This window comes from Prionailurus viverrinus, chromosome D3 (genome assembly GCF_022837055.1).
Source record: "Prionailurus viverrinus isolate Anna chromosome D3, UM_Priviv_1.0, whole genome shotgun sequence".
In the NCBI taxonomy this organism is placed as follows: Eukaryota; Metazoa; Chordata; class Mammalia; order Carnivora; family Felidae; genus Prionailurus; species Prionailurus viverrinus.
In genome coordinates, this window is record NC_062572.1 from 42,064,717 (window position 1) to 42,079,532 (window position 14,816).

At 36.8% G+C, this 14,816-nt stretch overlaps 1 protein-coding gene across 10 annotated transcripts in view; it reads left to right on the top strand.

The window, feature by feature from the left end:
• Positions 1–14,816, top strand: part of MYOM1 (myomesin 1) — a 207,696-nt gene that overhangs the window by 143,862 nt on the left and 49,018 nt on the right. For 9 of the 10 annotated variants that reach the window (XM_047827904.1, XM_047827900.1, XM_047827898.1 and 6 more), the window contains 4 exons: positions 402–689; positions 2,616–2,812; positions 9,778–9,904; positions 13,043–13,227. In XM_047827904.1, the coding sequence (XP_047683860.1) occupies positions 402–689; positions 2,616–2,812; positions 9,778–9,904; positions 13,043–13,227 (797 nt within the window). The remainder of the gene's footprint in view (positions 1–401; positions 690–2,615; positions 2,813–9,777; positions 9,905–13,042; positions 13,228–14,816) is intronic. The other variant, XM_047827906.1, reaches the window with a different exon arrangement.

Consider the following 14,816-nt stretch of genomic DNA (forward strand, 5'->3'; position numbering starts at 1 on the left):
AAATCAGGATCTTTAATGTATGTCCTGTGCACTTTATGATCCATTCTGCCCCCTCATTCTGTGAATTAAGAGGACTTAATATCTTTCAAAAAACTTCAGAAGTTTGCTTTTTTCTTGTATATACTTGGGTTCTGCAAATCAAAATGGTTCCTGTTTCTGTCTGTGGTTTTTTGTTCTCATTTCTTCTTTTCCAGAATATGGAGAAGTTGAAATGTTCCCTTGGTGTAAATTATGTGAAACGTGTGCTTTCCATATTTCTTGCAAATCTGAGTGATTTCTGTTAAACTAAGATTACTTGTTCTGTTTGTGGTCCTAATGGTTTCCCCTTTGTTCTGTTAAGTAAGAGCAATTTGGACTGTGTCTGGGCTCAAAGCGTTTCTGTTGTTATCTGGTGATTGTAGGGGGAGGAGTGTCTCCAGATGTGTGGCCTGAACTGAATGATACACCTGGTGGACTAACAGACTCCAGGGGAGGCATGCATGAAGCCTCCCGGCCAACCTTTAAGAAAGATGCTTTGCTTGGTAGCAAACTTAACAAACCTTCACTACCCAGTAGCGCTCACAACCTGGGCCAAACAGAAGTGAGTAAAGTAAGTGAAACAGTTCAGGAAGAGCTTACCCCATCACCACAGAAGGCAGCTCTTAAGGGGAAAAGTAAGTCTGACCCTCTGAAAAAGAAGAAGGACATAGGTGAGAGTTGAAAGAGTCAACTGTTCCATCTGTCTCCATCAGTGTCCTCACCTCATTGTCCGGATCACACTCTTCCATCTGTGTTCACTTTCATCTATGTATATTCTTAATTTTCTGTGTTTTCAGCTATCCATTTGCAATACTTTTGTCTAGTGAGTTGTAAAAGTAATTTTATATGAGCTTGGCTTTTATACATAGTTTACTGTGCTTAATGACAATAGAATAAGGTGATTTGGTTATAGAGTCCTTTTTGGTTTCTCAGACACAGGTTTAGCCTCATTTTGCTAAGAAAATTAGAGCTAAGAGCACAAATAATTTGAGAATCACAGCCTATGTGAGGTCCTTTGAAATGTTTATGCTCAGTACATGTATAGGAAAAATATTTTACAAAGAAGTCACATTTAGTCAGGATCATAGTTATTAACTTCCATTGTTTATCTTCAGGTGTTCAAGTTATCCTTCATATTTAATTCAAATGAATATGAGTAACATTATCTCTCTGAGTTACCATGAAAAGTTTAATAGGGTATTATAATCATATAAAGCTAAATTCTATGATTTATGAATCACATTCCCAGAACTGTTTTATTTAAGACTATTTATCAGTAAGCTCAGAATTTTCTGATTAGGATATTTGATACTTGTGTCTTATATATTCTAGGAGACAGTATTTTTCTTATCAAATAAAAATGAAATGATAAGCATATACTGACAAACTATAGCATGCCTGTCTTCCACCCCCTATTACTACCCTACTCCTAACTTCTGTAATGTATTTTTTTTGGCACCTTTATTGTCCCTTCAACTTTGAGATGGGATATTCATTTGAGAATTCACATTCAACATTGCTCTGTAATAGGGAGAGAGAGAGAGAGAGAGAGAGAGAGAGAGAGAGAAATTTCTTTTTTAATGTAAAGAATGAAGGAGGTTGGTGAGGGGGAAGAGAAACACATGTATTATTTTTAAAATCTTTATTGTTCTGAGAATCTTTTGAATAAGAATAAATAGTTCTTTTTTTCCTATAATCCAAATAAATATTTAGAAAACTCTTTCTGATGTTATTGCACATCTAGATGGATTTCTTTCCACCATCTCACCTTCTCTTTCTTTATCGAAAACCATAATTTAGCAGTTAGGTGAAAAGTTGATCAGCAAAGCCACATAAATGAAGTAAGTCTTTTAAAACATCGTCCACATGTATTTCTGGTTATGCACTAATAAACACAGTGACAACTATTCAGTATTTTGTACTATATGAATAATAGTCCAACATCAGATTAAAAATAATGCAGCAAAAAGTATTATGTAATAAGAGAAAAATCACATGGCAGATTGTGCCTGGCTTTAAAAAAAAATTTTTTTTTAAGGTGGCATTTAGCTGAGTTCCAGAATAAGATTTGTCCTGTGTGTAGACAGAACTTGTTTAGTTGTAAGGTCTCACAAGGGTATGTATGCCCAAATGGTGAAATGCTATCCTTTTGGAAACAATATGGAAATTCTCAGTAAGGAAATTGAGGGAGAAATTAATATACACATTTCATTTTCCTCAAGGAGCAAATAGAAACAAAACTACATAAAGAAACAAAAATATATATCTTGGGGAAAAGATGTCTTCTTATGGGTAACAGAATCACTTTTCATATTATTGCACCATCTTGCTGTTAGTATTTCAAAAATTATTCTTCCGTGGAGGGGTGGGGCAGCCTGTTTTTATCTTTGCAATAATAATTGCAGTGCCCTTTTTACTGTGTGTTGGCTTTTTTCTCATACACCGGATTGGATGCCAAGTTACTGATCAGTCTCACAATTTAGTCTCATACTGCAAGAGCCTAGTGCCCTCTCACATGGTACTAATGACATGAGTTTAATGTACATAGAATCATAAATGCATTTCTGTCTACTCACGAGCGATTCATATTGCAACAGCGGCACCATCGCCACCCTATGATATCACTTGTCTTGAAAGTTGTCGTGACTCGATGGTTCTTGGATGGAAGCAACCAGATAAGAGTGGAGGGGCTGAAATTACTGGCTATTATGTGAACTATCGTGAGGTAATTGACGGGGTACCGGGAAGATGGAGAGAAGCCAACATCAAAGCTGTCAGTGATGAGGCATATAAGGTAAATGTGTGACCTTCTGTAGTGTGGAGTGTCATGTATATGATGACACGGTCACTTGCACACCATGCACACTCACCTACACACCCAGCACCTTGTAAATGATTCATGTCATTACTCCAGGGTCCATTGTCTGCAATGACATGAGTTTTGTCATTGTCATATACGGTAAGTCATATAAGGTAAGTAGAAGTGATCTGACCAGGAAAGATTTGTATTTTCTGATTCATACGCATAAGCAATAACTTCCCAGAACATTTACTGTGAAATGTATATCTATTATAAAAATTAGTGTTTATTTCAAGACTTATGAAATATCTGTAACCAATATGCCACTAGCACCAAGGGTCCCAGGATCCAAATGACTAAATTTTTAACTTTCAGTGTTCAAATGACAAAGGATAAAGGGACATGGGCCTGGGGGTCAGACTCAGCTCACCACTTGTGAAGTGTCCCCCATGAAGGGATGGTTCACATGTGTCTACCCACAAGTTTCCCTTCTTCACTGCTTTGCCCATCTCAGCACACTTGAAGGGTCTTACTGTTGCCACAACTCTGCCCCCCCCCCCTCTTTAGAGCATTGTCAGCTGGAGGAAAGTTACCACCTCCTAGTACTCACAGAACCCCAAGCTGTTGGGGCAAGAGCAGGGCGAGGCTGGGGGAATGCTTTCCCTAACTCAGTGCCATGCTTTTTAAATCTAACATTTAAAATTTATGAAATATCACACACATACTGAACACATAAAGAATAAAACAAGAATACTTAAAATAAAATTATGTTTTTAAGATTCTTCCATGTCAATGTGTAGCTATGACTTCATTACTGTGTTGTATTCTATCATAGGACCATCTCACAATCTACTTTTCCATTCAGTTATTGATTGATATTCAGGCATTTTTGCATTCATAGCTATATCAAACAGTGTAGCTATGAACATTTTTGTTTGCATCTGCTGGCACATACATGCACTAGTTTCTGTAGGTTATTATCTAAAAGTAGAATTGCTGGTCCAGAGAGTCTGTTTGTCTTCAATTTTAGTAGATAATTCTATACTGTTTTTCTAAAGAGTATGAGAATTCCCATTGTTGCACATCCTTCTAACACTTGCTATATTCACACATTCTCAGTTTTGACAAAGTGTCAAATGAGTCTGAACATCTCTTCCTGTATATACATATTCCACTTGAAATCTCCTTTTATAACATGCCTATTCAAAGGTTTTGCCAGTTTTCTACTAGGTTTTCTTACTGACTGGTGATGTTCTTTATATATTCTGAGTTTAAATCCTTGGTAGCTGTAGAATCTGCGTCTATCTTCTCCCATTTATTGGCTGGCATTTTCTTCTTCCTATGGTAATGACACTAGTTTTAATGTCAGATTTATTGTGGCCAGACTTAACAGCATTGGCTTTGTCATTAGTGATTGCTGGACCCCCGCACCCTTTTTTTAAGAGATGCCTTCGCTATTGAAGGTCATGGGGATATTGTATTAGATTACCTTCTCAAAGTTTTATGGTTTGCCACTTACATTAAAGTCATTACTTCACCTATAAATTTTGTGTGTGGTGTAAAGTAAAAGTCAACATTCACTTTCCCCCCATGGGTTTTCAGTTGTCCCAGCATTATCTATTGAAAATTGCAGCTATTCTGCTAGGCTATCTGTATCATGTATCAAGTTTCTTTGATGCGAGTGTCTGCTTCCATGTTCTCTATTTTGTTCCACTGGTCTGTTTGTCTACCACTGGGCCAGTACCACACTAATTTAATCATTACCACTCTATAGTAAATTTGATAACTGGTAGATCAAATTATCTTCGTTTATTTTTTTATTCCAAGGCTATTTTTAGCCCTTTGCACTTTGATATAAATTGTAGAATTAGGTTACCAAGTTGTACCAAAAAACAAGACAAGCAAAAGAAAATATAATAAGAAAAATTAAACAAAAACATTTTAAAATTCTGCTTGGGATTGTATTGACTCTGCAAAGAAATTGAGGAATCATTGATATCTTAAAATATATTTTTAATGTTTATTTATTTATTTTATGAGAGAGAGAATGAGTGCAGGAGTGGGGGAGGGGCAAAGAGAGAGACTCCCAAGCAGGCTCCCTGCTGACAGCAAGGAGCCCAAGGTAGGGCTCAACACGGGGCTCGGCTAGGGGCCTGATCTCAATCCCATGAACCATGAGATTATGACCTGAGCCGAAATCAAGAGTTGGACTAACCAACTGAGCCACCCAGGCGCTCTTGACATTTTTAAAATATTAAATCTTCTAATACATGAACATGATATTTCTCTCCATTTATTTTGGTCTTCTTTAAAGTTTCTCAATAAAGTTTTATAATTCTCCATAGAAGTCCTACACATCATGTTATTTATTTATAGGTGTTATATATTTTCAGTGTTTAAATAGTATATTTTTATATCATTTTGTTATTGCTGGAATATAGAGATATACCTAATTTTTATACATTGATTTTACATGTCATTGTTATGTATAGGTTTTTTGCTAAATTGTCTCATAATTTAAAAAAGCTACCTATGAACTCTTTTTGATTTTTTATGTATCATCATATCATCTGCAAATGACAATTTACTTCTTCATTTCCAAATTTTATATTTTTTGCTTCATTTTCTTAACTTTCTGCTTAGAGTCTTTACAAAATGTTGATAGAAGTGGTGGTCTTGGTCATTCTAGACTTGATCTTTATCTTAAAAGGAAACCTTTCAACATTTCACTGTTAAATGTTATATTTACTATCAGTGTCTGATAGACATCTGTTATCAACTAAATGAATTTTCCTTCCGTTCCTAGTTAAGAATTAATTTAAATTATCAAATATTTTTTCTGAATCTATTGATATGGTTATACAATTTTTCTCTTGAGTTTTAATGTGGTATATTCTACTAATTGTCTAATGTTAAAGCAACCTTGTGTTCCTGGCATAAATCCAAACTGGACATTATGTATACTGTGTCTGGATATTACTTGATTTTTTTTTTTTTGCTTATTATTGTTTAGGATTTTTTGCCTTTATGTTCATGAATGAAATTACCCTGAGACTGTAATGAATTTGATATAAATACCTGACAAGGATAGTACTGGAAGTGAAAATTCCAGGAAAATCTCACTTTATTGAGATATAATTCACATATTGTAAAATTCACTCAATTAAAATGTTGCTTTATATATTTTGAAGGGATGTTATTAGATGCATACGAAGTGACTTTCTGTATCACTAACAATATGTTTTTCCTTAAAGTCTATATTATCTGTTATTAATAGAAACTTACCAATTTTCTTTTGGTTGGTGTTTGCATGGTATATAATTTTTCATCCTTTAACTTTCTATCTATCTTTAACTTTATGCTTTATATGTGTCTTTTAAAAATAGTATAGGGTTATGTATTTTTTCCTACCTGAGAGTCTTTGTCATTTAACTAGAGTAATGTTACTACTGGTTACTTTTTTGAAAAACCAGTTATCTTATTTTGTATTTTCTATTTGTTGTGCCTGTTTGGTTTCATTTTCTGTCCTTACTTGACTACTTTGAATAGTTTTTTTCCCCATCAGTCATCCCCTTATTCCTCTACACTACCTTGAAAGCTATAGATTCTGGGTTTCTGGGTTTGTTTTTGGTGGTTATTCTAGAAATTACCGTGAGCAAATTAACAGTCCAGTCTGAATTTATTCTATTGTTTTACCCTTGTCTGAGAAACATACAGCCTCAAAATACCTTAAGCCAGTTCCCAACGTGTATGCTATTGTGTGAGTTAAGACTTTTTTTGAATCCAAAAGTATTGTTATTATTGTTTTATCTCAATAATTATTTAGATTTATCTACATATTTTACATTTTATTTGATTTTATATCTTTGGCCTTCCATTTGAGATTACTTTCCTTTTGTCTAAATTAAATAGTTTAGAATGTTCTTTAGTGAGGGTATTCTGAAGATACATATTCTTCACTTTTATCTGAAAATAACTTTATTTTCATTCTTCAAAAAATTTTTTCTGGATAAAACATTATATAATAGTAGTTCTTTTCTTTCACACTTTAAAGGTGTAATTTCACTGTCTTTTGGCTCATTGTTGCCACTGACATGTCATCTCTTATTTTTATTTTTTTAAGATTTTTTTTTTAAGTAATCTGTGTACTCAATGTGGGGCTTAAATTTATAACCCCAAGTTCAAGAGACACATGCTCTACCAACTGAGCCAGCCAGGCACCTCAACATGTCAGCTTTTAGTCTGTTTGCTCATTGGAAGATTATTTGTCTTTTCTCTTAGACAACTTTTAATATTTTCACTATCTCTTTGGTGTGCTACAGTTGAAGTAGTATGTGTCTAGGTACAGGTTTTTTAACAATGTCTCTTCCAAGGATTTTGACAGGAGGAGGATTTTTAACCTGTGGGTTGGATTTTTTCAGGAAGATCTTTCTGGAAAACTCTAAGCCACTATCTCCTAAAATACTGTTGCTGCTCCCTTCTCTCCCCTCTTCTCCTGAAGCTCTAGTTAACATGCATTTGGCGTTCTCATTCTATCTTCCACGTCTATTAATCTCTCTTCTCTCTTTCCCATCTTTGTGTCTTTCTGCACTGTGGTCTGTGTAATTTCTTATAACTTTCTTTTAGTTTACAAAGTTTCTCTTCTTTTCATCTGATTTCCTCTTAATCACATCCCGTTATTTTTTTCTTATTGTATTTTCCCTTTTATAAGTCATATTTTACAAAATATAGCTTGCTCTCTCCTGCAGATATTTTAAATTTGCATTTTATATTTAAAACATAGTAACCATAGCTGTTTTTCTAATCTATGTCAGATGATTACATCATCTAATATCTTTGCAGGTCTATATCTGTTATCACTGGTTTTGTTGTCTTGCTCATGGTATCTTGTTTTCTATGCTTGGTTATCCTTGATTATGTGATGCTCATTGTCCTTAAAATATTACTTGCATTAATAATTTGAGGTTTAGCATGAAGGCATCTTTCTCTGGAGAAAATATGTATTTGCTTCTGCAAAGTACCTGGGGATACCCCATGTTCAGTTTTTTCTTAAATCAAGTATAAGGCTTTAATTTTTTGGACAATCAAGCAATGTGAATTTACACTGTATGAAGGCAGAATGATTTCTAATTCAACTTTATCCCCAAAGAGTAAAACCCTTTGGGGTTCCAGCTTAATTGTAGAGGGTTCCCTTTTATTATCTCCTTTTTGGTTTGGCTCTAGGCTTTGATTTCTGAGTTCCTCTACTTGTCAGATAATCAAAACCAAAGGTCAAAAAAAAATTTTTATTGGCCAATTCCCCAAAGTAAAAGCCACTTTGATGTTTCATTTATCTCTCTTTGTTCCCTATTTCCCTTTATGCTGGCCTGATAATTCTGTAACATCTTGACACTAATTTGATGCTTTTGAGAAGATTTTTAAAAGATATTTTTATCTAGTGTTTTTTAATTTTTTAGCAGGGTGATTAATCTCTATAGCCTAGTTCACCATTGCCAGAAATAGAAGTCCCATGCCACAGTATTTCACCTAAGCCTAGAATGACCAACTTTTCCAGTTTGCTTAGGACTCTCCTAGTTTCAGCACTAAACTGCCTACATCCTTAGAAACCCCATAATTCCAGGAAAATTGGACTAGTTGTTCACACTAACGGAGCCCCAGAACAGCTGGTACCTGAATAAAGTGCTTTTAGATCCAAGATATCTACATGATAGTTTCCTCTTAATTAACAAGATTTCCCCTTCTTAAAGGGAGTGTATGTATGTGTGTGTGAATCAAAAAGGGAGTTTGTATTATTCTGTTACCAAAACATATAGCCATTGTATTCTACTTGTACCCTAAATAACTGGCAATACACCCCCTTGCAGATGAACTTATGACTTCATGATCAAATCAGGAGTAGACTGGATCAGAGATATATATTTGTCTTGTGTAGTCTTAAATCATACAATGGGTAAACTTTGTTAACTCAGGTGTTTCCATCAATACCTCCATTTATTAAGTATTTTTAGTGCTCAAAGGATTGTTCATAGTCCATGGATTTTTTTCACACTAGTATATTCTGTCATTTCTATTTTGCAAATGTTTTCACATTCCTTATTTTATCACATATATGTACAACAACCCAATTTCTTCTGAGGGATATAGAAAATATTAGGTCTCTCGGTAAGGAGCACAAAAATGACAAGATTTTAAATATTTTGATTCCTAGTTTAGAATTCTCTTAATTTTTATCTGTACAAGCATTAATTTTCTATTGCTGCATAGCAAATTACCACAAACTTTGTGACTTGAAAAGACTCACATTTGTTACATCACAGTGTCTGCAAGTCAGGAGTCTACATATGGCTCAGATGGGGCTTCTGCTCCCCGTCTCACAAAGTTTTAATCTAGGTGTCAGCTGGGCTCATTTGCATCTGGAGCTGAGTTCCTCTTGCAAACTGATTCAATTGCTGGCAGAATTCAGTTCCTTCAGCTCTGAGGCTGGGGCCCTCTGCTCCTACAGACTGCCCTTCTCCAAATGTGAGTGGCTAGGCATTTCTCAACCTGACATTTGCTTCTTCCAGGCCATCAGGAGAGTGTTCTCATTAAGAAAGTCCCAAACCCCATTTTAAGAGCTTTCATCTGATTAAATCAGGCCTACCCAGGATCATCTCCCTTTAGATGAACTCAAAAATAAACTAAGTAGAGACCTTGATTACATCTATAATATCCCTCCTCCTTTTCCGTATGATGGAACAACAATCATGGGACTGCTATTCCAATACCTTTGCCATATTCTCTTGGTTGGAAGCAGGTTACAGGCTTCACCCACACTCAAGGGGAGGAGATTACAAAAGGGTATGACTCATTGGGGGTCACCTCAGGGTGTATCCAGTGCAGGAGGTAAGTAAATAAAATATTGAACAACTTTAAAAAACAAACATGAATCAACATCCACTCTCTGTGATGTTGTGTTGCAGATTAGCAACTTGAAGGAAAACATGGTGTATCAGTTCCAAGTGGCAGCCATGAACATTGCTGGGTTGGGAGTGCCCTCAGCAGTAAGTGCATGCTTCAAATGTGAAGAGTGGACCATTGCTGTTCCAGGTAAACTATATTAACCATATCTCAGCAGTGAGGCTTGGGGTTTCTTCCAAAAGAAACTACAACTTGGAACTACATTTAAGTGCTATATAAACAACTCCTAAGGGAAAAGAATTCTCTTGACCCCTTATGTTTACTTAAAATATTTTTATAATCCTATTAAATAATAGGTACCTATATAAAATAAAGTATAATTTCTTGTGCTTGTATTCCAAATACATCCGAGAGCCCTCATAGTTATACCTCTGCTTGGAATAGGATTAACAGAAGCACAAAATAAGAGTGCCACATGATCATTGAAAAGGAATTCTGGGGGCGCCTGGGTGGCTCAGTCAGTTAAGTGGCCGACTTGGGCTCAGGTCATGATCTCGCGGTCCATGAGTTTGAGTCCCGCATCGGGCTCTGTGCTGACCACTCAGAGCCTGGAGCCTGTTTCAGATTCTGTGTCTCCCTCTCTCTCTGACTCTCCCCCGTTCATGCTCTGTCTCTGTCTGTCTCAAAAATAAATAAACGTTAAAAAAAAATTAAAAAAAAAAAGAAAAGGAATTCTGATTTTTTACTTGTGCTTCTTAAAGACCGCTGAAGGCCATCCAATTCATATCCCCCAACAAAGTATCTCAGAAACTTCTTCCTGCACTCCCTAATTAATTCTCATGCATTCTCCCACTGCACTGGAACCTTTCATTTGGCAACCTGCTCAAAATCTCTCTCTCCGGGCTCAGCCAATATGTCTCCTCTTCCTTGGTGTCTCTCTCCTCCCTTGCTGCCAGCTCTTTGTTATGTCATGTAGGTGGACTTAACATGCCTGCCTAGGACTTAAGCCATAGACTTTCTCCACTTATCTCTCTTCACTTCTCCAGTCCTTTTGCTCTCTCTACGCCTTTGTCCCAACTCTGCATCATAACAAAGGTACTGGTACCTGGCTGGAAGTAGTCTCTTTTGGAGGTTGCCATTGTGAGCAGTTGGCTGAACAGGGAAGAAAATGGAAGAAGGCAGAAACATTTACCTATGCTTTTAAAAACTCATACAGCTACACACTGACCAAATTAAAAAATTGAATACAAACAAATGTATGAAGCCATTAGGTTTCAAACTAACAATGTTAATGTATTTGGTAGATGATTTTATTTTGCTTCCAACAGTACTAACTTCAGAGATCCAGTAAGTGCCACAGGATGACTAGATTCTCCCACTTGGCTTTAATATTCAACATATGTAATAACTGGTATAGCACCAGTATTGACCACATTAGAACACAAGGCTACACTCGAACATATTGGGTGGATCCAGCTTTGTCCTTTAATGCCACCGTCTTCCTCTATTTGAAATCCTAGTGCCCTTGAAGAACCATAATTTTCCTTCACTTAGTGAGTGTTTATCTGCATGACTTCTCTATCAAGTGTGAATAAAAAATTACAAGAGGAACCCAAGAGAAGCTCAAGCACTCACTCAACTTCAGTAAATATAAGACGCAAACATGCTGCCTTTCCTTGTACCTCCACTAAGCCGGTTGATATTTCTTAAGCTCCTTCTGTCACCTACATGAAAGTGGATCTGTTTTTTTTAATTCTGTAATTCCTGAATAAAGTTAAAATATGAGTGACCAGAGACTATGAAATTCTGAGCAGGCCTGTGGGAAATGTTTGATTCAAAGAGATATAGTTAACAAAAGAGGTTGCAGGGTGAGTGCTAAGTGTTTTGATGCCTCATTGGGTTCCAAGGATGACACAAGAAAATGGTTTAGGGGCGCCTGGGTGGCTCAGTCGATTGAGCATCCAACTCCGGCTCAGGTCATGATCTCACAGTTCGTGGGTTCAAGCCCCACATCAGGCTCTGTGCTGACCGCTTACTCAGAGCCTGGAGCCTGCTTCAGATTCTGTGTCTCCATCTCTCTCTGCCCCTCCCCTGCTCATGCTTTGTCTCACTCTGTTTCTCAAAAAAAATAAATAAATGTAAAAAAAATTTTTTTTAAATAATAAAAAATAAAAAAAAAGAAAGTAGTTTAAAAGCCCTTTGCAAAACAGAACATGACACACTAGTATAAGGTATTGATGTTAATATTTAAATCTATCACCACATTATTTAAACCTCTTACCTTGTCAGAAGGCAAGGCTGACACAGTTCTGTGACTGTTAAGCCAAGGTGCAGGACCCAACAAATACTGAGCTATCAATTGCAAACTGCCAAAGCACAGCATGGTAGAGTCTGTGTGTGTAGCTGGCTTTTTAGGGCACTGTGAGTCAATTCAGGGGATTTTAATTGATTGATTAGGAATCACTTATTTTTTTTAAAGGACAGGAAAAAAGAAAATATATCATCTGCAAATATCACCAGCTAGCTGGTGGTCATGGAAAGATGTGGGAAATCACTTAGTAGTTTGGACTCTCCCAAGAGTGCAAAGAGCACATGGACAGGGAGAACATTTTTCTCTTTCTGGACAGGTGGATCAAGTTATTTGGCTTCTCTGAGCTTTCTGTTAATTGTCTTAAGGATGAATGAGATAAATAAATAAGTATCTAGCAGTGTTTAGCATAGATTCAGGGCTCACGGGATTGATTGTATATGTTTTGATAAAAGTTCTTTGTAAACTGTAATGGTAGTTTGGTTTAAGTCCTAGATGGGATATATGCTTTATGGGAAAGATTTCCCTCCAGAGGGGAGCTCTTTGGTAATATATTCCTTTTTCCTATAAAAGAAATATTACTATATATATTCATATGCCATAAAATAGAGTTGCTTTCTTCCTCCTTATTTGAGATTTAGGAAAAGTTTCAGATTACCATCGAAAAATAATCTGAAAATGAATCTGCAACCACATTAAAGTGTTCTGATGAAAGGTGAGGACCACAGGGCCAAGAACACCCTGAAGGCAAATTTTCATCCAGCCTCTGAGGGGCACCTTGAACAGGCCCCTAACCACCTACTGCTCATAAAGGGACTGAGTGGGTTGATGTAGAGCCATTGAGTAAACTTGATCTGAAATGACCACAAAATACCTATTTCTAAAGGAATGGTAGATTTTACAAAATAAAAACACTGGATTCAGCTTTAAGACTTTAAATGTGGTTCTAGATTTACATGTATTTGAATGTTTTCATATACATCATGATTTTTATGTATTGGTCTCTTTCTCTTTCTCAGGACCCCCACACAGTGTCAAGTGTAGTGAAGTCAGGAAAACCTCCCTAGTTCTGCAGTGGAGGCCTCCGATCCACTCTGGAAGGACTCCAGTCACTGGTTACTTTGTGGACTTGAAGGAGGCCAGTGCCAAAGATGACCAGTGGCGAGGACTCAATGAGGCAGCTATTAAAAACACATACCTGAGGGTAAGAGTGTGCTCATATTTTGAGAAACACTTTTTTGTTTTAAAGAAGAAATGCTCCTCTAATGGTATTAACTTTAAAATTAGCAAGATGGAATACAACATTTCTGCTTTGGTCTGTTTCATATATTGGGCTCCTGGTAAGTTTCCATTTGGCAGTGGTTGGGGTTGGGTGCAGTTTCTGATGTTTAAAGCAATTTGGTTCTGTTTAACCTGAATCCCTTAGCCTACCTCTGGAAAACATCCACAAGCTCCCTTCTCCCTCTTCTTTCCTTCCTTGCCTATACTTACCTACCTCACATTTTTGTTACTTACAGTCTTAGAAAGGTGACTTTCACATTTCCACCTCTGATTTTTTTTTCTTTTTTTTTTGAAGATAGTTTTTGCTTTGAGTGTGCTATTTTCCTAGTGCTCATGCTGGCAAGTGTTTACCTGTGGATTCCTTTGAGTCATGCTGTGTCTCACTTCACAGGCTTCCTCATGCTTGTGTCACATGAGCTCTCAGAGGCCAGTGGAATGAATTGACTCAACTCTTGACCTAATCCTCACCCTTATCTGTGCCTTTGCCTTCCAGATTCCTTTAAAATGCTCTAACTGAACAAATTCCTAACTTCATCTACCAAAGACTGTTCTACTAAAGCCACTGAATCTCGCTTGTACCAAATGGATATCTCCAAAGAATGTTTTCCCCTATGTCACCCTTGGCATCTGGAGACCCTGAATCCATACTAGGGCTTCAGAAACTGTGGGGCATATGATTCTAGCTCTTATTACTTAGGATGAAGGGTAGCTTCACCATAGTCATATAGAAATACCTGTTGGCAGAATAAGCCACTGCCTAGATGGTGGACCTTGGAAGATATTCAGAGTATGCCTGCTCTAAAAGATCTCTACCATTGACCTGCCACTGTGGACTAAAGTCCATACCATCTGTCAGCCACTTTCAAAGGTTAAGGTATCTACTGTCCCCATAAAAAAATATAAATATATCTTCCAAGAGAAATGACCTTTAAACATGACATCTTAGCATATGCCAGTGAGTTCCCCAGCCCCTTACAAAACCTTGAGGAGGTAGGCAAGGTCACATTTCATGGGGAAGAGAAAAGGTAAAGGAAGGGAAGGAAGGTAGCATGCTGTTTGGTTCTCCAAATGAGTCAGAAGGCCAAAAGATAGTGTAAAATGAAAGTCAGACACATCCTGGATGGTGGTGGTATGTGTTTATGGCCAGGATTATCTCCACCTCCCCAGTTTGCACAGCACTGGATCCCAAGTGCTGAAGTTGGACTTGACTCAGGTGAAGCAAAACAAGGATGAGAAGCCAAGCAAAGGGGATCAAACGCCCAGAAAAAAAGGGGGGAGGGGCAGAAAGAAAAAATAATAGAGTTTAAACCTATCAAAGAATGGTTAAGGTCACTCATTTAAAAAAACAAAAAGTAGAAAGGCAAATATAGGAGAGAGAGAGAGAGAGAGAGAGAGAGAGAGAGAGAGAGAGATTGACTTGATATAAAATGAATGTGCCTCACAACCCGGGAAGTGAATGTTCTGTGAGGAAATTATCTTAAGTTTGTCCACAGTTTCTAAAGTGAAAATAGA